Below are 22,770 nucleotides of genomic sequence, written 5' to 3'. Positions count from 1 at the left end.
AGCACGGGTTGGAAAAGAATTTCCCGACACAAGGCCCAAAGTAAGGGAGATAGAATTTATTAAAGAGAAGGGTCACTGAAAGAACAGCGGGCCGACTTCCTGGTAGCCAGGGAAAGTCGACAATGAGCATGGGTTGCTTGTCTATTTTTATAGCCAGGGAACCTGTAAGTCATCTGCTGACTGGGCAGAGTGTGTATACTTTCAGTGTGCTGAGCGGGAGAAAAACACGGCAAATGTCTTTCCTTATATGGGATGGGAAAGGGACAGGGCATGCTGCTGGGGAGGGCTCTGGGACATTGCAGTGGTCACAGTGTGACAGAGTGATAGGAGCCCTGTAACTCTTTGTTCAGGCAATATCGTCCCTTTGAGTTTATCTTGTTCTTTGTCCTTGGAGCACACCACATTCCCCCCTCTCCTTATTTACAGGGCCAATTCTTTGGCCCTATTGGATACCCTGCTCATGTCTACCTACCTGCCTAGCTCCTTCTCTGGCATTCAGGAGCCCTTTTTGTGAGGAGAAGGGGCGACAATCTCTCTGGCTGCTTCCTGCTGGGCAGGGGTGTCGTAGGGGCCCTGGGTCCCAATGCCCATTCTCTGTCAGGGTATATTTACAGAGGGGATGAGAGCCCACAGAATGATAAGGCGGCTTGTTCCAATGTAGTCCATGTGCCAACTGGCTGGTACCCTTGTTATAGCACCATCTGGAATTAAATCTTTTGAACCTGTTGGGAGATGAACTTAGATAATGTGTTAATAATGCAGGGGTCAAACAACGAAACAAAGGCCATCAGGATTAATGGTCCCAACAAGGGCAATAGCCATGTCCATATCTGGATCCCCAGAGAGGAGACGAGGCTGGAAAGCCAGCTGGGGCCCTGTCCTGCTCTCTCTTTTAAATCTTCTATTAATTTGATGTTTTTCTTTAGAATCTGAAGGTCTTCTTCAATGTGGCCGGAGGTATTAATATAGAAGCAGCATGTCTCATTTAGTAGGACAGAGACACCCCCCGCCTCAGCTGTTATAACATTAAGGGCCCTCCTATTTTGTAAAACCCCCTCGGCCAGAGAGCCTAGGGCTGACTGCTGTTCCTCGGTGGCTGCTACCGCTGCCTTCCAAGGTTCCTAGACCATGATGGGGAGATGGAGAACGCTCCTCTCTAAGGGGTGCGCCTGCAAACCAGAAGAGCCCTCTGAAGACACTGTGTATTATTTTGGGGCCGATCAAGAACTGGGTTATCATAAGCATGTCCCCCTTAATCAGTGGTTGGTTTTTGTCTCTCTCGGGCAGGTCTTAAGGCCTCCTCGAGGAAGGACGCAGGGTTGGGAATGCCTCCTGAGGAAGCTAAATCCTTTGTAGTCATAATGGTAGCCTCTGGGACTGCAGCAATAATTGTACAGGAGCCCCTCCAAAGTGTGGGAAGATCCAGATAGACCCCGTTACCACATAGAGATGAAAATCCAGTGCCCCGGAAGGATTCCCCTGCTGTGGGTCCCCAGAGCCAAGCCCTGACCTTTTGGGAGTTTTCCTCTGGAAATAGACTGGGGTCCCATGGCCTAGGATTATATTGGGCAGGCCAAACTCCAAGGAAGTAATCATCTATACATAAAGGGGAGAATTCGGGCTCTGACTGATGATGGGTATGACAGGGGGATTGGCATAACAAATTTCTGAATATAGCTGAATTATGTTATATTTTGGAGGAGAATCTTGCTGGGAGGTTAAACTAAGTAAGTGTCCGGTGCGCACACGTATTTAGTTCCCAGGGCCGAGCTGTTCATGGGGATATGGTCTTCGTTAATATATTTATTAGTCGCATCTCTCCTTGAATTTCCCCAACACAAAGTGAAATGACCTTCATGTACATTATATTTATTTTCCTCTGACCAGGGATCCCACTCCAGGCTAGTCTGATTAAAATTGAGGGTGTAGTTACACAGAGAGTCATTAAACCAGCCCCAAATGGGTCCCCAACCATCCGGGTTTTGGAGACAGAGCTGTGCCTCGTCTTGCCCAAGCTTGGGCTAATGCCCATATCCTGTTTTTCTCTTCATGAGTACAACAGGTGGTCAGGACTACACATGAATGTCTCACCAGGTCGGGTCAAAGGCTATAGTGAGGGCCTGAAATTCCTTAATAAAAGTGGTGGGATCCTGACGGAAGGAACCTAACTTGTTTTGAATTTGGGAAATGTCAGACATGGGAAAGGGAACATGGACTCCAATAGTGCCCATGTCTCCATTTACTACTTCCCTTAAGGGAAGCATATTAGAATCTGTTTCCAGGCGTTGGGCAGTCCACGACCTTGTGTGGGGAGGGGAGAGGGGGCTTTCTCCCTGATAAGGGGGTGACTGATGGGGAGCTGTGGGTTGAGGGGGGGCAGGGGCTGAAGCAATGAGGGTTGATGGGGTGGGGGACAGGAAAGGTCGAGTAGAGGGTCGTCTAGGAGATCTGATGGAGAGGGAGACAGAGAGGGTCGGCGGGGATAGGCGGCAACAGAAAGACACAGGCGGCATGAGTCCCTCAGATCCGGATTCTCACTAAGGGCCATAAAGGTCTGGACATAAGGAACCTCTGAGTCCTTTCCTTGTTCCCGGCAAAAGAGATGAAGTTGGAGGATCGTGTTATAATTTAGTGTGCCATTAAGAGGTCATTGTTCTTGGTCCCCCACTTTATACTGGGGCCAAGCCGTGTTACAAAAGAAAATGAGCCTCTTCTTTTTGAGATTTTCAGGGTCAAATTTTCCCCGTTCCTGAGGATACAGCCGAGGGGTGGGTCCGAGGGAGGCTCCCGAGACGAACCAGAACCCATTCTTAGCCTGTACGCCGTAGAATGGGCGCACTGAGAGTCACCGGCTGACAGAGAGGCGTCCCCTTTGTCCTGGTGACCTCTCCGTGCGACTAAGGCACAAAATGGGCCGACTGTCCCAACAATCGCATCCGACCATGAGAGGTGACCCCCGAGCGTGCGACTAAGGCACAAACCATGCGACTAAGGAACCGTGAGACTCGAGCAGAGAAAGGAAAGAAAAGAGAGATTCCCGGGACCCACCGGGTGGCTCACCGCTTGGCGATGCCCTGAAACGTGAAAGGCACTCCTGGGATGGCTCAGAGGCAACGCCTAGGCTCCTGTAAGTCAATCCGGACCGAGAAAAAGGTGAAAGTAACAGAGGAGACAGGCTGAGGAATCGGCCTCGTAGTCCTGCCGGGAAGGCGGCGGCCAAGGGGAGGGGGCTCAGCGTTCTGCATGAACCAATATGTGCCTCACGGTGCACGGAAGTTGCCTTGCTGGGGGCAGACGCTCCGTTCCGAGACCCCCTTATCCTTTCACGGGAGTCTTCAAGCGGCAGACGCCCTGATGGCTTTTAAATGCCCTGACCCGTGCCCGCACAATACCAATCGGCCCAGTCTGCAGTCAGAAGGAAGACAGAGGGACCCTCACCCGTTCTGGGCGGCAGTTACTGGGGCAAAGAGAGCCGTGGAGCCTTCGGAACACACCGGGGTGTGGCTCTGGCCAGAGTCCTCTGTTGTTTCCCCGGCAACTTGCCTGTTCACAGAGGGTCCTACGGAATGAGGAGAGGAGGTGGGGGAGGAGATCCCCCCAGGAGATATTCCTGTATGGGCCACCAAAATGTCGTGGTCCAAGCGCGGGTTGGAAAAGAATTTCCAGACACAAGGCAGAATGTAAGGAAGATAGAGTTTATTAAAGAGAAGGGTCGCTGCAAGAACAGCGGGCCGACTTCCTGGTAGCCTGGGAAAGTTGACAGTGAGCATGGGTTGCTTGCCTGTTTTTATAGCCAGGGAACCTGTAAGTCATCTGCTGACTGGGCAGAGTGTGTATACTTTCAGTGTGCTGAGCGGGAGAAAAACACGGCAAATGTTTTTCCTTATATGGGATGGGAAGGGGGCAGGGCATGCTGCTGGGGAGGGCTCTGGGACATTGCAGTGGTCACATTGGAACAGTGATGAGTCCTGTAACTCTTTGTTCTGGCAATATTGGCCCTTTGAGTTTACCTGTTCTTTGTCCTTGGAGCTCACCACACCTCTCTGCTACTTGCCAGGACTACATTAGTGTGTAACATCATCTTTTTTATTTATTGAGGTATATTGATTTACAATATTATATTAGTTTCAGGTATACAACTTAGTGATTTGGTATTTTTATAGATTATACTCTGTTTAAAGTTATCATAAAATATTGGCTATATTCCCTGTGCTGTACATTACATCCTTGTATCTTACTTCTTTTATACCTAATAGTTTGTACCTCTTGCCCCTCCCCCCATCCCTCTCCCCTCTCAAACCACTGATCTGTTCTCTGTATCTGTGAGTCTGTTTCTGTTTTGTTATATTCATTCATTTTATTTTTTAGATTCCACATAAAAGTGTCTTTCTCTGTCTGACTTATTTTGCTGAGGTCCAGGTCCATCCACATGGTTGCAAATGGCAAAATTTCATTCTTTTTTGTGGCCGAGTAATAGTCCATTGTATACACATACCACATCTTCTTTATCCATTCATCTGTGGATGGACACTTAGGCTGCTTCCATATCTTGGCTATCGTAAATAATGCTGCTATGAACATTGGGGTGCATGTATCTTTTCGAATTAGTGTTTTCATTTTCTTTAGATAAATACCCAGAAATGGAATTACTGGATCATATGGTAGTTCTATTTTTAATTTTTTAATTTTTCTTTATGCAGCCTGCACTGGCCTTCACTGCCTTGGCCCCTGACACTAGGGGAGGAAATCATCCCTGGGTAGAAAGCATGGAGGGTCCCAGTGCCCCTGATTGGCATGTGCACCGTGGGTCAGAACTAACTTGATGATAATACCTCCCCTCTTTCCCCTTCTTTCTCACTCATACATTTCTCCTAGAGCCCTCTTGTCTGCTGTCCTGCAGGATACCTGGGAGCTTAGCTCTTATATTTGATCAGGTAAACAATGGGTGTTAATCACACTCCTAACCCACACATAAATAAATTGGTGGGAGGCCTTGTTTCTTGTATTTGTCTAGTTTGCTTCCTGGGAAACAATGGCTCTCTCCTTTATCCAGCACTAACTAATTTCCGGAGTCACTGCTGTTATGATAATCTGTGCTGTCCACGACACTGTATGGCTGGCCAACCACTTATACTTTTACTGCCAGTCTCTCCCAAGGACAGGCTATGATAAAAAGAAAATATCCAGGGAGATCACTTTTTCTAGCTGTTCTGTTATTGGTGAAAAAATACTTGCTTTCCTATGCTTTCTAAAATCACACACAGCCTTATTTTATTTAAACATACCGACTTTTTTTTTTATTTTAACAAAGATCCTATTTCAGTGGATAAAACATAGTTTAATCGACTCCTGTTCATCCCATTGGAGAGGGAGGGATTCCTGCCCAAGGGTTCCTGGGATAGCCAAACATGACACCAACACTGGACAGGTGAGATCCACAGCAGTGCATCCCAGCCCAGGAGAGGACACTGCATGCCATGCAGAGCCACCCAGGAGCAAAGTGAACCTGTAGTGTCAAGAGAGTGAGCTGACATCTGGTTCCTTTGGAGGATGTGATTGGCCTGTTTGAGTCATTCTACTAGCTGGAGGGAACTGAAACTCACTGTGCCAGGTGAAGTAGGACCTGCCTTCGGTTTCCTTGATTTGGAGGCTTACTTGGCTGGGACCTCGTCCATAGGAGCAGAGTGGGGAGGGGAACTTCCTATTAGGACATGCAGGGCCCTCCCAATCTCACCACATATCAAGGCAACAGAGAATATTTCATTTTAATAATTAATTATTAAATTAATGATTAAATTTAACTTAATTTTAAATCTAACACCAGACATGTGAACCTCGTGAACCTCTCATTCTCTTGGTGTATAAAACCAGAGCAGGTAAAAAGACTTTTTCCCCTACAAGCTACCCAAGGCTAGGACAAGGCAATACTGTGAGAAAGAAGCAGTTATTTGGTATCTTCAGGCAAGGAGACATTTTATTTCCTTTCCTGAAATATGGATACCGTTCTACTCCTACCACCTAGCTTCCAGTCATTGATTAAGAGGGGAGGGAGATAAGTTTATCTGTTTCCCAATTTAGATCCCCTCTCAAAACAACAGAATGATTCATAATTTTCTTATGTACTCCGTAGCCACTACTTCACAACCTCTCTCCCACCCATTGTTGAAAAACGATTTTCTTTTCTTACATATTTCATGGCACACTTGTTTATGTTTATATTATTAATATCTATATCTTGGACAACATTATAAAGCCTTGGAAAGTCAGTGCATGCTCTGTACTTTGCAAAGGTCATTAGCAGAAGGATAAGAATAAAGGAGTGGCCTCCACCTGCTCACCTCTGCCACCTTGGATTTGACGTCATTAACACCGCTGCCCCTTTGTCAGGCACTGCGGGTGTTGTGATTGGGAGAGAGAGTGTGCTTCCATGAACACAGGACGTGCAGGAGGCATATTGGATTCCTTTGCCTTCAGCATAACAGAGGAGGTGGCCCCAAACACCACGGGAAGGCTCCTGATGCTGACCTGGGGGTGATCCCCTTCTCCCTGGAGCTCCGTGGCCTCTGGGCTTGGCCTCAAACAGGTAAGTCCCTTATGTTCCTCAGCTGGGATGGCCTGGGTTCAACTGTAAGCCTCCACTGATGGTCTTGGGGGCTAAACAAGGTTTTTGCAGTGAGCAGAGCCATCTCTTGCAACTGGAGGGGACACAACTGAAGGTGAAAAGAGCGGACAGTGTCTAGTTTCAGGTGGCGCTGTTGTGTGTCTTGACTGTGGATGGGTATCTTTACAAACTTCAAGGGAAGCTGCCTGGTTAGCTCCAAGGTCTTGGTAGGCCCGGGCCTCTTTCCCGGGTGTCTCGCCACACCTGGCGCGCCCCTTGCAGCTGGTTGGGCCAGGAGCATAGCATGAGGTAATGAGAGGCTGGGGCTGGTGGATCCCGGTCACCATTTGCACTTGGCGTGTCCGTGGATCACTTCTCTTTTTGCTGGTCTGGTTGAAGTCGCTCTGAAAGATCGCTGCGAACTTGAATTACCACGCGCTCCCTTGTGCAGGTAGTAAGCACACTCACTGCACGCTGCTTTCCCCTGGGTAAGAAGGCAAGGCAGACGCGCGGATGCGCAGCACGGCCATCATTTATCAAGACAGCTCTGCATGGCTCCGCATCTCGCGGGCCTCCTGTGTTCCGCAGGCCTGGCCGGCAGGGGGCTCAGCCACCGTCTGCGCAGGCCCCACTTCTGCTCCACAGCCCCCCGGGTAGGGGGCTCTCAGAAGGGAAGGGGGCGCAGATTACCCTCCCTTCGGCCCTTTGCAGACAACTGGGGACGAGCCTGGGGTCTGGATGCAAACTGCGCGCATCCGAGGCCACCGAGCCAGATGTGGTGGCGCACTCGGGAGGGGCCTCCCCTAGCCTCGTAGACAGGCCCGTTCACCTTCGCATCCCTTGACCTGAGCCGAGATGCTCAACTGCTCGCCTTCTTCTGATCCTCCACCTAAACCACCCCGTGGGGCCACCTTTAAGCCTCTGCTGCCATTGTGACCTGGCGCCGTCACACCGCCCTCTGCCCCCAAACCCCGCAACCGCGCTGACACCCCGGGTGGAAGCGCGGTGCGCTTGTGTCGCCTCCACCTCCATAGGGAACGGCCCACCCCTCTGGGGGCAGACCCAAGGCGGGTTTCTTAATTACAAAATGAAAAATTTCACATGTGGGCCCAAACTGCTTGGTTTTACGCTGGAAAAGTATGAAAAGGCAGGCGTCTGTTTGTTCAAAAATGAGAGCCTCCCTGAGCTGGAAGGGACTTCAGAAGTTATATGTCACAACCCCCTCATCATACACAGAACTGGAGAAACTGACCATGGGTGTACACAATCCAGGTGGCTTACCCTCTGGGTAAAAGGGGTTTTGGCCTTATGACACACAACAGTGTCTTTAAACTCACACCCTGTTGGCCGTTGCAAACTTTTCTCACGTGTTGAGGTGGCTCTGTTTTTTTCCCCCAGATAAACAACTTTGATTTATCATATAAACAATTCCAAGACGTTCTTGAAGCAAGTTGTTTATGTAAACAGATACAGATGAAAGCTTCATAAACTCCGTTCTTGCTGTGGCTGCATTTGAGTTAGTTCCATTTGGAGCCAGATAACTTGGCCACATCAAATTGAAGGGAAACAAAAATGAGCTGTTTTGTTACTCAAAATACCCCTTCTGGTTAGAAAGGTTTGATCCGAATCTAGAGAAGCCTGCCTATGGGACAGGCCTTAACTTTTTTAGACCAGAGTTGATGTAAAAGGGGACAATGATATCTTGATAACTGGATTAATAAATCTTCTAAGGCCAAAGGCGCTTGTAGAAAAATTATCCTGGTAATAAACGTGCACGTGGGAAGCTTTGGTTCCCTCCATGCTGGATGAGAAGTATCGTCACCTTAGACCTGAGTCAGAGATTTCAGGTCCTGAATTTTCACAGACAAAAACCAGAGTCAGGATCAGGTTAAATTAGTGGCCAGAATTCTGGGGGTTCATATGAGTTAATCAGCTAGCAGTGGGAAGGGTCATCAAAACTGAAACTTGGGGCTTCCCTGGTGGCGCAGTGGTTGAGAGTCCGCCTGCTGATGCAGGCGACACGGGTTCGTGCCCCGGTCCGGGAAGATCCCATGTGCCGTGGAGCGGATGGGCCCGTGAGCCATGGCCGCTGGGCCTGCGCGTCCGGAGCCTGTGCTCTGCAACGGGAGAGGCCACAGCAGTGAGAGGCCCGCGTACCGCAAAAAAAAAACCAAAAAAAACAAAAAACTGACACTTGTATACTGAAACATATTCCCATACTTCACATTTTACTTAGAGCTCTGGTCAAGGCGTTTCTGATTACAAGGCATTTTATTCAAATTGATCACGTGTTTTTGATTTGGTTTCATATGGGAGTTGATGTGATTAACTAAGTAGAGACATAAGAATATGGGAACTAATCCTACTGGGTTAGATCCCTGGACCATTCAGCCCAGTATTCTCTTATCGACAGAAGTACCAAAGGATGGATCATAGGAAAGCATTGTCTTCCTTGACTAAATTAAATTTCGGTAGAGTCTGACTTCCTTTAGTAGTATTTTAATGTACCAATTCTTAAACTTGTTCAAAACCCTTTAATAATGCATTTTGTTTATTTTTGTGATAACTAGTGTTCCATGCTGGATGAAAGAGTTCTTCATGTTTACTTATTTCACTTGAGTTTGAAAGAATGTCCCTTCATCTAGCTATGTCACAGTTGGAAAAGAAATGGAAAAGAGATGCTTCTCTCTGGTGCAAGACCCTAAACCAGCCTGGCCTACAGCATGCATCTTTGAATAAAGATGACCTATAACGCGTATCAGTCTGTGTTGCACATCTTCCTCCTCCGCTTTTTCTCTTAACTTTCTCAACGACTAACCTGGTTGCTTATTCTACCATTATGTCCTTGTTTTGACTCTCTGATCTGTACGTGTTCACCTCCTGGTTATGAACTCTTCCATCATCTCTCCTTTTTTTGACACTGACCCTGGAGACCGTCTTGGGACACAGATCATCTGACCTAACCTAGTCACTGGTGTTTTTCTACCTAACGTGCATGATTTCCTTCACCAGTTCCAACGCCCTCCCCATACAACCTACTTCAGTCTTTCAGATGAAATTCTACAAATATTCACTTTATCCAAGTCACTCATTATTTTATGAATTGCAAACTTGAATTCTTATGATTTATCTAGTAACTCAGATTCAAAAAATGTCACATAGGAGCTGAAAATGAAGCAAGCAAAGGTACACTGCATGCCTTTATCGTCTAAACCAGGTGACAGCCCAGTCAACCTGTACAATCCTGGGAATGTACAAATGAAACAAAACCACGTGGGTGGGGGATAGGAGCAGGGGCTCCTCTGTATTTGATGGGCGTGGCGAGTTGACTGGGGATTTACCAGTTTACCAGATTCCCAGCACATACATGAACTTTCAAGGAGTCAATTCACTTGTTTTTCCTTTTCAAGTAAGGTGATATTACAACTTCTCTTTCTCAAATGTAATTATAATTTTGTCCAGTCCTTTCCTAGGAAATCATGTTATAGGTCCATTCCGCATCATTAAATCCATAGACTTCGCTCTCCCCTGTAGCTGTGGCACAAATGGCCAAAGCCATCACAAGCAGAAGCTGAGCATCGAAGCACACATGTGTGTATCCTCTGTGTACCGTCTGTATGGAGCACCAGAGTCCTTTCCTTATTCTTTCATTCAATAGCTTTTTTTATTGAGGACCTATTATGTGTTCTAGACACTGAAAATCCAACAGAGAATAAAGCAGTTTATAAAGTTTTCCCTGTACAATTTATATTCTTGGGGGAGACAATAAATAAGAAAAAGAAGCCATGCAGTATATTAGGGATAAATGCTAAAGATAAAAAACAGGAAAAAGAGATAGGGAGACCAGGCAAGACATCACAGGTACCATTTGCTCAAAAGTCTAAAGGAAGAGAGAAAGGCAGCCTGGAGGATCTCAAGCAGAAGAGCATCCCTGGCCAGGAGAACAGAAAGGACCAAGGTCCTGCGAGGCCGTTGTGTCCGGAGAAGTGTGAGAAAAGAGAGAGCAAAAGAGCTGGAGGGTAGGATAGACCAAGTACTGACTTCTGGGTCATGGTTGGGACTTTGGATTTTCTTCTGAGTTAAAATGAGAAATAGATGCTGTGTTTCGAGGAGCATGCTGTTTATGTTTTGAGAAGATTACGCTGCCTGCTGCGCTGATAACAGAATGCAAGGGTGTCATGACAAAAGCAGAGGCCAGTGGCAGCAACCTAGGTGAGACATGCTGCTAGTGGCTGGGACCAGGGTGGTGGCAGGGGAGGAGTGAGTTGGAATCAGAGTCTGGATACACTCTGAAGGTAGAACCAAAAGGATTTTCTGGCCCACCATGTGTAAAGTGTGAGAGAAAGAGAGGAGTTGAGGATGACTCCAAGATTTTTTTGACCCACGTAGGCATCCTACCAGGTCTTCTCAAATGTTCAAAGACTTTCTGATTTTCCCAGGAGTTTAGTAAGCATTTCTAAATAATAATAGTAATAATAACGTTAGATCTTATCCAAACAAATAGTGCTTTATTATTTTCAAATTATCAAAGCTTTATTTGCTATGTTAGGCTGTTTGTTTCTTTGTTTTCTTGATTTATTTATACATGTGCACATATATATATTTGCTGATTATAATTTTTCTCTATATCTGTTTCCACTTGCAAAATTTTTTCTCTTACCTAAAGAATACCAAGACCCATTGCGTTATTTTAGGAGAGATGCTGATAGCTTGAGCCAGGGTGATGGTGGGGCTGGCAGGGGTTTGGGGAGCAGCGGGAACAGTGAGAAGGGGTCAGAGTCTGTATATATTCTGAAAGCAGAACTAAAAGGATTCTCTGGCAGGCCCGATGGGACATACGAGAGAAAGGAGAAGTGAAGAATATAAATTGTCCTAGTGTGTTAATGGTAAATATCTTTTTATCACTGATGAGAATGAAGAATATTAGGTGATATCATTACTTTGTGTGTGACTCATTCAGCAATGATTATCTAGTGCCCTCAGTGCTAGAGACACCTCAATGAACAAGATGGGCAGAAATCCCAGTTCTCAAGGAGCTTACATTTTAGAGGACAGAAACACTTTGTGTGTATATATATATATATATATATATATATGATGTCAGGTGACAGTAAGTGAGGGGTCGGGGGACAAGAAAGGAGGATAGACAATCCAGGAGACTTTATATGTAGTTAATTCTTAGAACTTCTTAACTAATGTATGGGATTTTTTTCCTATGTCTATTTCTAGTTAACAGCTTGATACTGGGAAATGCATTCATTTTATCAATTTGACTACCAATAAAATAGAATATGGGTTACATAGTATTTCTAGGTTCTTCAGAGTATTAGAAGAATTAAGAATGGTGCCCTTGAGCACTTCAACAGTGTTCCCCAAGGGGATAACAGAATACTTTAATACTGGGCAGTATACTTGCTCAGACAGTAGTCATTGCAGGCAACTGGGTTTAGACATCTACTTACCGTCACCTCTATTTAACCTACTCAGTTTGTCCTCATTAGGGCTCTTCACTTAGAACACCATTATAGCAATCATATACTGTATTTTTAGCATCTTATATAAATTTCCCCACAAATGCCCGTTATATAACCAGCTCCCCTCCCCCCCCAGGCTCTCCTCCAGCCTCTCACAGATTTATATAAGGGGCGAGGAGGGGCGTATGGGGGGATCCCTATCCAGTGACTGCAAATGTTCGTGTCCCAGAGATGGTTCTCCCTCCTCTGGACAGGGCTGGGCGTGCACCACCCAAGTGTGCTTCTGATCCCTCTTCTCAGCAGCCTTCACCTTCTGCTGTTATATTTTCATCAGGTGTCACATTGCTGTGTTCCTGTGTCTGGGAGACTCTCTGCCTCCTCTCACTGTGTTCAAACCAACCCCTAGGACTCAGCTCCAGAGGCAGAAGGCACCTGAAAGAGAGTTCCACTTCTAGCATTTTTCAGATGGCAAACGAGGCTCAGCAAGGCCAGGGGATTTCCTCCCGGATATAGAGGCATAGACGCGGTCAAGACCAGGTCTCTGGATTCCCTTTCTAGTATGACTTATATTAAAGCAGCATCTTCTCAGGTCTAAGAGTCCTCGTGTATGTAAAACGAGGGGTATGCAAGGTGGCTCTAAAGTCCCTTCCATCTGTGCCTTATGTACTGATACGCTATTATTGGGTATGTACTGATTGTTTCATTTTAGAATTCACTGTTCTCAATGCATTGACTAGAATGTTACCAACTGAAATGAATCAGGAAGAGGACATAATTTTGCTTGGCTCTTTTAAGCTTAAATTCAATTTCTGTTTTTTTAATGGTAAGAATGTGAGGAAACAAATGGTAAATTCACCCACAGTAAAAAAAAAAGAAAAAGAGGTTCAAATACACACCTTCAGGTGATTTGTGCACAGGAAAAGCACTATGTTACGTGATTCTTAAATAGTTTATCTAACTATACCAGGAAAAGTCTCCTTCTGGTGCAGTGGGGCGGGGGAAGGCAGGGATACGCAGGGAATGATGGTGATAAGCATTTTCCAAATTAGGAAATAGATATGCTTTTCTTCTTACTCTCTTACATAACTGATCTATTTTAGAAGACAACACAAAAAAACTGAAATGAAATACAAATCTCATGATTTTACTACTTTGTTAGCAAAGACAGAAGTAACGCTGGAAGGGAAAGAGAGGAGAGTTTCACCCCATCCTATTCCTCTTGGCCCGGAGGATTTTTTTTTTTTTTTTTCCCACAGGATTCCCTCTCCTCCATGGCAGCCTGCTGGGTGAGTCAGAGACCAAAGTCCAAATTTTAGAAAATGAATGAAGAAAGATACTAATTTTCTCTCCTCTGAATTTAAAAAGCAGTCGCATCAAAGTACATCTCCTCTTTTGGTGGCATAGCATGACAGACAAGTGACCGGTCTTAGAGTCAGTGATCGTTTTGCCCCAGACTTCCTGATTCAGAGGGAAATTGTGCTGCACACAAAGGCCACAGAGGCAGTACAACCTCTTACATAAATAAGTTACATAAATGAGAACCAGTTACGTAAATGTATAAACGAGCAAACAGGAATTATAACCATTCACAAATGCCAAGGAGAACACGGCAAGATTCCTCCTACAGTCCCATTTTTCCCCCTTCACATTATCATAATTGTACTATTTTATTTCACACCAGAATCAGATATGGCTATTTGTCACATTTATTGGGGAAAGAAATTCCAAAGGATAAATGCTGCTTCATATTATTTTCTGAACCATATATTTTACTTTTGGGGGAAATTCCCTAATAAAACCTGATTTGAACTATACTTGATAAGAAACATAAGCATGTTTATCAACTTATACTTTTTTTGTGTAATCATGAACACATGTATTCATTACTATTGTACATTTTGCAAGCGGCTCTTAGGATAGGAATACATCACAAAAGTAAATGTCCATGGGCATATGGATATTTGTTTTACTACTTATGGTTTCAAGTTTCAGATGAGTATGTGGGCATCTGACTAATGTCATTCTTCTGTTTATGGAGGGAAGGCAGTGATTCAGGGGTCTAGAATTAGATTCAAGGTTGTGCTTGTGAATCAATCCCAATACACCACACTTCAGATGATTAGGAGTTGCTCCTTGGGTCTCAGCTGGCAATCTGTTTCAGGTTCAATGGGGATGTTGTCTTGGGGGCAGTGTATCTACGTCTCTGAAGTCGTGAGATTTGCTAATTATGTAGTAGAAACACATGTAACTCAAAGCAGTTTTGAGCCTAACTGCCTGTTCTCTGTAAAGAGGGATGTTGATTAAACGTTAGCCAGTTTCATACATAGTATGCTCAGGTTGAGTCCCTTTAGCTCCGTTTTGAAAATCTCATGTGAAATATTTTTATCTAAGATCTAATAATAGTGGAATGCGAGTAAAGTGATCTTAAAACGTTTGTATATTATTAGCTGTGTGATTTTGGGCAAATAACTTTCCCTCTCTGGGCCATTGTTTCTAACCATTTGAAAAAGGACAGCATTAACAATCTAGTACCTTATAATCAAATCTATAAATATTTTCAACGGAGAGCTTTAAACCCGCTACCACCAAGTTTAAAGGAAATATAACCCATTATACAAAAACCAGATCATTTTCCTTCTCTTCTGTGGGCAAAACTGCAGACCTTGCTTGGGTTGCAGTGATATGACTTTCCTGTGAAAAAGCATTCACCTGGTGTTTTCTCTTTAAAAATGCCAAATATAGGCCTTAGCCAGCTGTTGGGCAGTAAATGAGATGTGGAGAGGAACCTGTGGGCCTCCTCCCTCGAGATGGTGGGGGGGGGCGGGGTTAAACCAGAAAAGCAGCAGTAATTTGGCACCAGGGAAAACTGTCTTACACTCTGGAGGGAGTCGCGTCAGGTAGGTGAGTAGAGTTATTTTGTTCCTAAAGTTGACCTACTCTAGACTTGGGGAGTCACAAAGTCATCAGACTGACTTTGCGCGTTCCTAAGCCCTCTGCCTCTACGTGTCCATCTGTAACTTGGGCATAAACTAGAGAAAACGCAGATGAGCACCTACACTACACCGGGAGGCTCCCAGGGGCCAGGAAGAGGGGGCGGGTCCCCACCCAGGTGGGCGTTTATGTCCGGGAAGGGTGGGCAGTTTGGGCCTCAGTCCCGCGAAGCCTGCTGCCCGGGAGGAGAGCACCCACGAAGCAGGGATTAGGGGAGAGTCCGCGGCAGGTGCGGGGTCGTCCGACGGAGATACCAGTGGGGCGAGGGAGGTCTGGGCTCCTTCGGGCTTTGTTCGGTTACAAGCCAGGCCCTTCTTCCGGAGAAGCCAATTAGATTCCCCGCTGGGAGATCATCTGACCTCGCGTCTCCCGCCAGGAGGGGCTTCGGGAGGGGCTGGACAGGCGGTAGGATCCTCGGGGACCCGGTCGCGGGGCGGGGGTTGGGGGGGGAGAGTGCGGGGGAGTCCCGGGCGCCTCCGCGCAGCCCGGTCCCGCCCCGCCCGCGCCCGCCAGGCCCCGCCCCCGGGGCTTCCCGGGCGCGCGCCGCCCCGCTGTGTCCGCGCGCCACGCCCCCCTGCTCGCGGGCCGCGTGCGGAGCCGCGCGCCCCGGAGGCTCCGGGACCGTGGCGGCGGGCGGCGGCGGCGGAGCAACCCTTTGCGGGCCATGTCTTCTCCGGTCGTAGCGAGGAGCTCCCAGGGAGAGAGCCAGGAGGCGGATCCCCGGCCGCGGAGCCGGGGCCGGTTCTGGGAAGTGGGCGGCGGCGGCGACCGGCTGGAGCGCGCGGCCGCGGAGTCGGAGCGCTGGGAGCTGCTGCTCCGCCGGGGCGAGCTGCTGGCGCTGGGCGGCCACCTGAAGGGAGCGCTGGAGGCGTACGCGGCGGCGCTGCGCCGCGGGGCCCCGGTCAGGCCCGAGTGCCTCGGTACCCTGGTGGACTGCCTGGTGTTCAACTACCGGCTCCGCCACGGGCTGGGCTGGAGCGCGACCCCGGCGGAGGGCGCCCACCCCGGCGCCGGCGGGCTGCTCAGCTGCCTGGGCTGCCGGGGCTTCCTGAGCGAGCCGGTGACCGTGGCCTGTGGCCACAGCTACTGCCGCCGCTGCCTGCGGAGAGAGCTCCGCGCCCGCTGTCGCCTCTGCCGGGACCGGCTGCCGCCCGCCGCGGCCGCTGATGCTGAGGGGACCTCCCCGCGGCCGCCGCCTCTGGCCGCCGCCATCGCTGCCTCGGGCTTCAGGACCAGCGTCGTTCTCAACCACCTGGCCGAAAAGTGGTTCCCGGGCGAGCGGGAGAGAGCCCGGGCGGCCGGGCGTCTCGGGGAGCTGCTGCACCAGGGGCGCTACCGGGAGGCCCTGGCCGCCGCCTGCGAGGAGCTGCGAACAGGTGACCGCGCGGGCCCCGCGACCCCACCCTCCTTTCCCCGACGGGCGGGCGGCCACGAACTCGTCTACGCCCCCGGGAGGCTTCCCGAGGCCGGCTGCCTCTCGTGGGTCGGGTCTCGGGGTCCTGGAGGGTGTGGGAGGGGGCGGCGCCCCAGGGTGCTTCGGTCACAGTGGGGATCGCCCTCGAGCCGACTGTGACGCGGCGCGGGGTTCCCTCCGCTGCGGCCTGGCGCTGTGGCGGGCGCGCCCGGAGTGGAGCGGAGCGGCGCGGCGCGGGTGGCCGGGTGAGGCCGCCCAAGCGCGGGATGGGGAGGGAGTTGGGCGAGCCTGAGCGGCTGTTCTCTTCCTGCCGCGCTCTTTCCGGTAATTGGCCGCTCGGGCCGGGCCGGGTCCGCCACGGGGAGACGCCAGCCGGGGCGGGGAGAGGATCCCCAGACGAGGCTGGGTGTGCAACGTATACCTTGGTCTCCCACAAAAGTCACCGGGGCAATTGGAAACCGCTGGAGGCAGAATTGCATAAGCGGGGGGCGGGGGGCGTTGTGTAACGGGTGACGTCCGGTGGGCGTGGCAGGAGCTCGGCGCCCGCACCCCGCACCCGGAGGCCCCGTGGGCCGCCGGGCTGCGGAGGTGCTCCGGGTTCTTCCAGTCTTAGCTGAAAATGCCTGCCGACCTGGTTCCTCTTGATGATTTCCCCCTGTGTGTGTCAGGGCGTGCTTATTTCAGAAGCACACGTGTGCTTACTTTCGAAAACACCTAGTTCACGGTAAAGATAAAGAGTCAGCCTCAGATCGAGTTCGTTGCCACGCTTGTTTCCCTTTCCACTCTTGATCAAGCTGTGGGGAAAAGGCCTTGAAGATCTTTTGTCTGTTTCTTCGCCTCCAAGAAGCAGTTTCGGCCTCCTAACTTAGGCTAGCACTTTTCTTTTTGGGCTGTGGAAAGGGACGTTGCCGGAGTTAGTTCGCTGTGTAAAATTAAGAGTTGTTCTTTAATTCGGTGGTTTTCTACCAGGCGGATTTTACTGCCCGCCCCCCAGCCCCAGGGGACATTATCTGGGGCAATATCTAGGGAGATTTTTGGTTGCCACCCCATGTGGGAGTGGTGCTGGTATATCTAGTGGGTAGAGGCCGGGGATGCTGCTCAACATCCGGCGATGCACGGGACAATCTCCCACACAAAGATCAGGCCCCAAATGTCAATTTTGTCACTGTTAAGCCTTGTGTTAAGTAAGGATGTTTCAAGACTAAGGTCTGTACAGGCATGGAATAACACTTGGGGAAATAATCCCCAAGAAAACAGACTTCCAGAATATAAACTGATGCTAAGTATGAGGTGCATTTATAAACTGTAACTGAAAGTATCTTGTTGTAGGTCTTTTACACTAAGTGCCCAGTCACTTTGAGCTAGTTAACTGTGTTGAGCTGTTTAATACCTTTAGAGTTCAAAGCACAAACTTGGCATATTTTCAGTATCTTTATGGGAGTAGCAGTTATAAAATAGAATGATAGATCCAAAACAAAAGAGAACTATTTGGAATGCAAAATTCCAATACAACTCAGCCTCTCTGGGTGAATAGAGTATGAATGGTGAAGTACAGACCATCTAGGACATGGTCCTCCTTTTTTTTTTTTTTTTTCATTTATTTATTTATTTTTGGCTGTACTGGGTCTTTGTTGCTGAGCGCGGGCTTTCTCTGGTTGCGGCGAGCGGGGGCCACTCCTCGCTGCGGTGCGCGGGCTTCTCACTGCGGTGGCTTCTCTTGTTGCGGAGCATGGGCTCTAGGCATGCAGGCTTCAGTAGCTGTGACACGTGGGCTCAGTAGTTGTGGCTCGCGGGCTCTAGAGCGCAGGCTCAGTAGTTGTGGTACACGGGTTTGGTTGCTCCGCGGCATGTGGGATCTTCCCGGACCAGGGCTCGAACCCGTGTCCCCTGCATTGGCAGGTGGATTCTTAACCACTGCACCACCAAGGAAGCCTGGTCCTCATTTTTTAAATGAAGCAGAAGCTGCAGCAGTGAAATGACTTGTCCACAGTCACACACAGCCAGCTGATTGTGGAGGCAACACCATGTCCTCCATTCCTCCTAAATGTTGAACCAGGGTTCATCCTACCGGTATAACTCATCCAATGAAAATGTTTAACATAAATTTCCAAGGAATTTTTTTGTCACTAGTGTAAAATAAAGGATGAAACTTACTGACAGCCCTGTTCAGTATTAACTCCCACTGATTTAGTGGTTTGACCTCTTAAATTAGGCATTTCGTAAGAATTCAGGTCCTAATCCATGGAAGAACACGGAGTACATTTACTAATTAAGATTTAGCTTAATGTTCTATGACCAATAATCTTTTAATTAAAGAAGATTTGGGGCCTGGAGTTGAGGATATTATTTTTAACAGAAAAAGACTGAAAGATCTATTCTTTCTCCTTTTTTCAGTTTGCATAGCCTGCATGTGGGAATTCTGTCCACTGCTTAATTCTACTTTAGCAGGACTAGAACCCAAGTCTCCTGACTTTCACCTCATCAGTCTGTTTTCCCCTCATTTTTAGGTCTTTCAAAAATCATTAATTCCATAATCAAAAATGTGTCTGAATGGTACTAATGAGGATAACTTTTTTCATCCTTTGAATTTTTAGTGCAAAGTAGGAGGGAAAAAATCTTAGAGCTAACAAATTATAGTTGGTAAAGTACAGATATTATGTATTTAACAGTTTATGGGCATAAATAAAAAAGGTTTAGTAGAGTTATAAATGTACTTGTAGAGTTAAGCTTTAAATTTTTGAGAGCCAGGCATTTGAAATGTATTTATATAATTATACAGCTGTAGTTACTTAAGATACTTTCATTATTGTTAACAATGGAAAAAGACCTTCACTATAATTTCTTCGTATAATTCTTACAATGAAACAAATACTATTAACTAGAAAAAATAATCTAGTCTACAGTTAGCCCACACACATCCAAATTTAATCCCTGTCAACAAGAAAGGAAAGTTAGAAAACCTTTGCCAAAATCAGAACGTTCCCATTGAGATTACATAAGTTTCTGTTGAACTGAAATATATTTAGATAACATTTAATCCATTGATCTTTTGGTATTAACTCTCAGATGTTTCATAACTTTGTCTTTTTAGTATTCAAGGATATTATGTAAGTCTTTTCTGCATTGAACCTTTATACTTAAGAGTCTTTTGAAATAATGCAACTTTGCTGTGCTCTCTTTTATTTTTTTTCAATAAAGATTTTTTCCCTTTTTGTTTTTATTATCTTATTTTTGGCTGTGTTGGGTCTTCGTTGCTGCGCGCAGGCTTTCTCTAGTTGCGGCAAACAGAGGCTAACTCTTCACTGTGGTGCGCCGGCTTCTCATTGCAGTGGCTTCTCTTGCGAAGCATTGGCTCTAGGCGTGCGGGCTTCAGTAGTTGTGGGCTTCAGTGGTTGTAGCACATGGGCTTAGTTGCTCCACGGCATGTGGGATCTTCCCGGACCAGGGATCAAACCCGTGTCCCCTGCATTGGCAGGTGGATTCTTAACCACTGTGCCACCAGGGAAGTCCCTCTTCCTTTTATTTTTAATGAATTTTTACCCTGACTTGCCATTCTCCCCCCCAAAAGAACACCAACAGAACAGTATAATTTACAGTTTGAACTGGTTAAAAAAAAATAAAAGTCGTAAGGAGGAGAATATTTTATTTGAAATACTTGGAGAAGGAAGGTTTTGTTTTGAATATTAATTATGTAGTCCTTGACTATTACCAAGTATTTTTAAATTCTTTGTCATTTCATTGTCATAAAGAATCCTGTGGAGTACCATTATCCTCAGAGGGAAATTGAGACACATAGGGTTAGAGAATGCAGTACAGCCTAGTAGTTAGAGCTGTGCATGCTGGTGTCTGATGACCTGGGTTTGAATCACAGCGCGGCATCCACCTGCTCTCTGGCCTTGGGCCTGTGTTTGACCTCCCTGTTTTGCTTTCCTTATCTGAAAAGTGAAAATAGTGTCTACCTCATAGAAAGATAGCAACCATAACAACAGCCTAGGGCTGTTGTGAGAATTAAGAGTCAAAACAGGTGAAGTGCTTTGAATGGTGCCTGATGGATAAATACTCAGTAAAAATTAAAATATTTTTAAAATGTAAAATTTGTGCTCCAGCAAGAAGGTGATTTAGCTAAAATTGAAATCTAAATCTTATAATGTCAAGTCCTGCTCTTTTCTCTCTACCACATTAATATTACCAGAGTGAGGGTTAAATCCTGATTCTCGCCTGCATATGTTAATTAGTAGTAACATTTTAGCATACATCAATAAAATATAGACATTGCAAGGCTTTCGTTATAAAAAGGTAAGTCAAATTATAGGTAGATACTGAATACATTTAAAGAAAATGTAAAGGGTTTTTAATATCTTAGTCAACTAGGTTAACATGAAGAGATTTGAATTTAATTCATCAGTAAACTTATATATGCCCTAACTTATTCTGCAAAGTACCTGAAACAGTAAACATTGACATTTATATGGTGCTTTATACTTCACTGAGTATTTTCACTTCCATTATCTTAACTGATTCTTACAAAAGATCATGCGAGATAGGAGAGCATGTATTAGTACCCCTAATTCACAGATTAAAGGGCTCCAAGAATTTTAAGTGACTTTTTTTAAGGCAAATAAGTAACCAAATTAGAACTGAAGAAAAGAGCTCCAAGAATTTTAAGAGACTTTTTAAAGGCAAGCAAGCAACTGAGTTGCAACTGAAAGCAGAAATTGGGCATGTGAATATTGCTTCTAAGACTGAAGTTGATTTTAAAAATTAGCATATAAAACATAAATCTTAGGTGTTCTTGCTATTAATTTAACAAGTATTTGTTCAGTGCTTACTGCATACTAGGCATTGTTTTAGATGCTGGAAATACAGAGGTGAGCAAAATCAAGTCCCTGTCCTTATAAAGTTTGTATTTCTTGTTTCTTTTAAAATTGCAGCAAATTGGTATTTACAGTATTGAAAATCACCAGAAAAGGGGCTTATTGCTTAACTGATTTCTAACAAACTGAGCCTATATCCAGTATATCTGTGATTCATCTTTCCTTTAATTCAGAAGTCACTTGAAGGATTTTTGCAGTGCCTCAGGGTTACTATAAAGATCAGTTATAACAGCTTATTCTTATTGTTACAGATGAAAAGGGGAGTATATAAATAACCCTTAAGTGCTGTGTTTTAAATAATTTCCATGTTTTTACTTTTTTTAATTCATCAAATGATGAAAGATTTATCAAAACTCAGTTATCATAGATTTCTCATTATTTTTATATTAACCTTTGGTTTATTCGGAATTGTTTTTCTATTTAGTGGAATATTTCTAAGAGGCTTAGATATATTCAAGTATAATTTTTAACAAATTTGTATAGTATTCTGCCTCTTACATTGTAAAGATACTTTTCAAAATTGTTATGTTTTACTATAGAAGGTGAATGACTTAAGAGAACTATAAAATGCAAGGCAGAAGTTTCTGTTCAGTTTTTTTCTTTGGTAGGATAAGATCATCATTTTCTTTTTTCTTTTTTGCTTCCCCTCCTTTTGTCCAACCTGCGTTACTGATCCCTAAAGATATTTCTCATCCAGCTAAGGTTTATTTGGGTAAAAGAGGTAGAAAATACTTTTCTAATACCTTGTATCAAGAGCTAATCTCATTTATCAATCAGCTTGTTTTGAAATATTTTGTAATATTAACAGTAACTTATTTATTGAACACTCTTGTGCCAGGCACTATGTTAACCGTTAATATGCACTATCTTATTTAGTCCACAAAACAGTCTTAAGATGTAGGTATCGCCAGCATTTTATAGGTGAGGAGACTGAGGTTCAAAGAGTTAGGTAAACTGTCCAAAGTGGATCTGGAGCCAGATCTTCTGAATCCAATGGTTATGATTTTAATTAGTATGCCAGACTACTATTCCTGGACTTTATTAATCAGTCACTAACAACTTGTCAATTGGCAGCTCTTAGTTTAACTGTGATAACCAAGTTCCACCGTACTGAACGTGACAAAGAAATAGAAGCAAAGAAATTTGGTATTTCAGTTAGCCATTGGAATTCCTGAAACAGCTCAACATATAAATATCCAAGAAAAAAGACACTCAAGAGGAATACTTACACATGAACAATCCAAATAGCCAATAAATAGTTTTAAAGGTCAAACTCACTGAAAAAATGCACATTAAAATAATGGTGCTGAGTGGCATGGACATATATACACTACCAAACGTAAAATAGATAGCTAGTGGGAAGCAGCCCCATAGCACAGGGAGATCAGCTCGGTGCTTTGTGATCACCTGGAGGGG

At 46.0% G+C, this 22,770-nt stretch overlaps 1 protein-coding gene and 1 long non-coding RNA gene across 3 annotated transcripts in view; both read left to right on the top strand.

Moving 5' to 3' along the window:
- Positions 1–5,450: 5,450 nt before the first annotated feature.
- On the top strand, positions 5,451–14,513 carry LOC117195641 (uncharacterized). Its single transcript, XR_007474586.1, has 2 exons — positions 5,451–6,583; positions 12,410–14,513. It is a non-coding gene; the product is annotated as an uncharacterized LOC117195641 (long non-coding RNA).
- A 1,106-nt stretch (positions 14,514–15,619) lies between these two features.
- Positions 15,620–22,770, top strand: part of LONRF1 (LON peptidase N-terminal domain and ring finger 1) — a 45,791-nt gene continuing 38,640 nt past the window's right edge. Inside the window, exon 1 of one of the 2 annotated variants that reach the window (XM_033400617.2) lies at positions 15,620–16,442. In XM_033400617.2, coding sequence (XP_033256508.1) covers positions 15,731–16,442 — 712 coding nt within the window. In that variant the 5' untranslated portion in view covers positions 15,620–15,730. The remainder of the gene's footprint in view (positions 16,443–22,770) is intronic. The other variant, XM_004277158.3, reaches the window with a different exon arrangement.

The sequence above is a fragment of the Orcinus orca genome, chromosome 21 (assembly GCF_937001465.1).
Source record: "Orcinus orca chromosome 21, mOrcOrc1.1, whole genome shotgun sequence".
NCBI lineage: Eukaryota > Metazoa > Chordata > Mammalia > Artiodactyla > Delphinidae > Orcinus > Orcinus orca.
The sequence above is the reverse complement of the archived record's forward strand: the minus strand, read 5'-3'. Positions and strand labels throughout refer to the sequence as shown.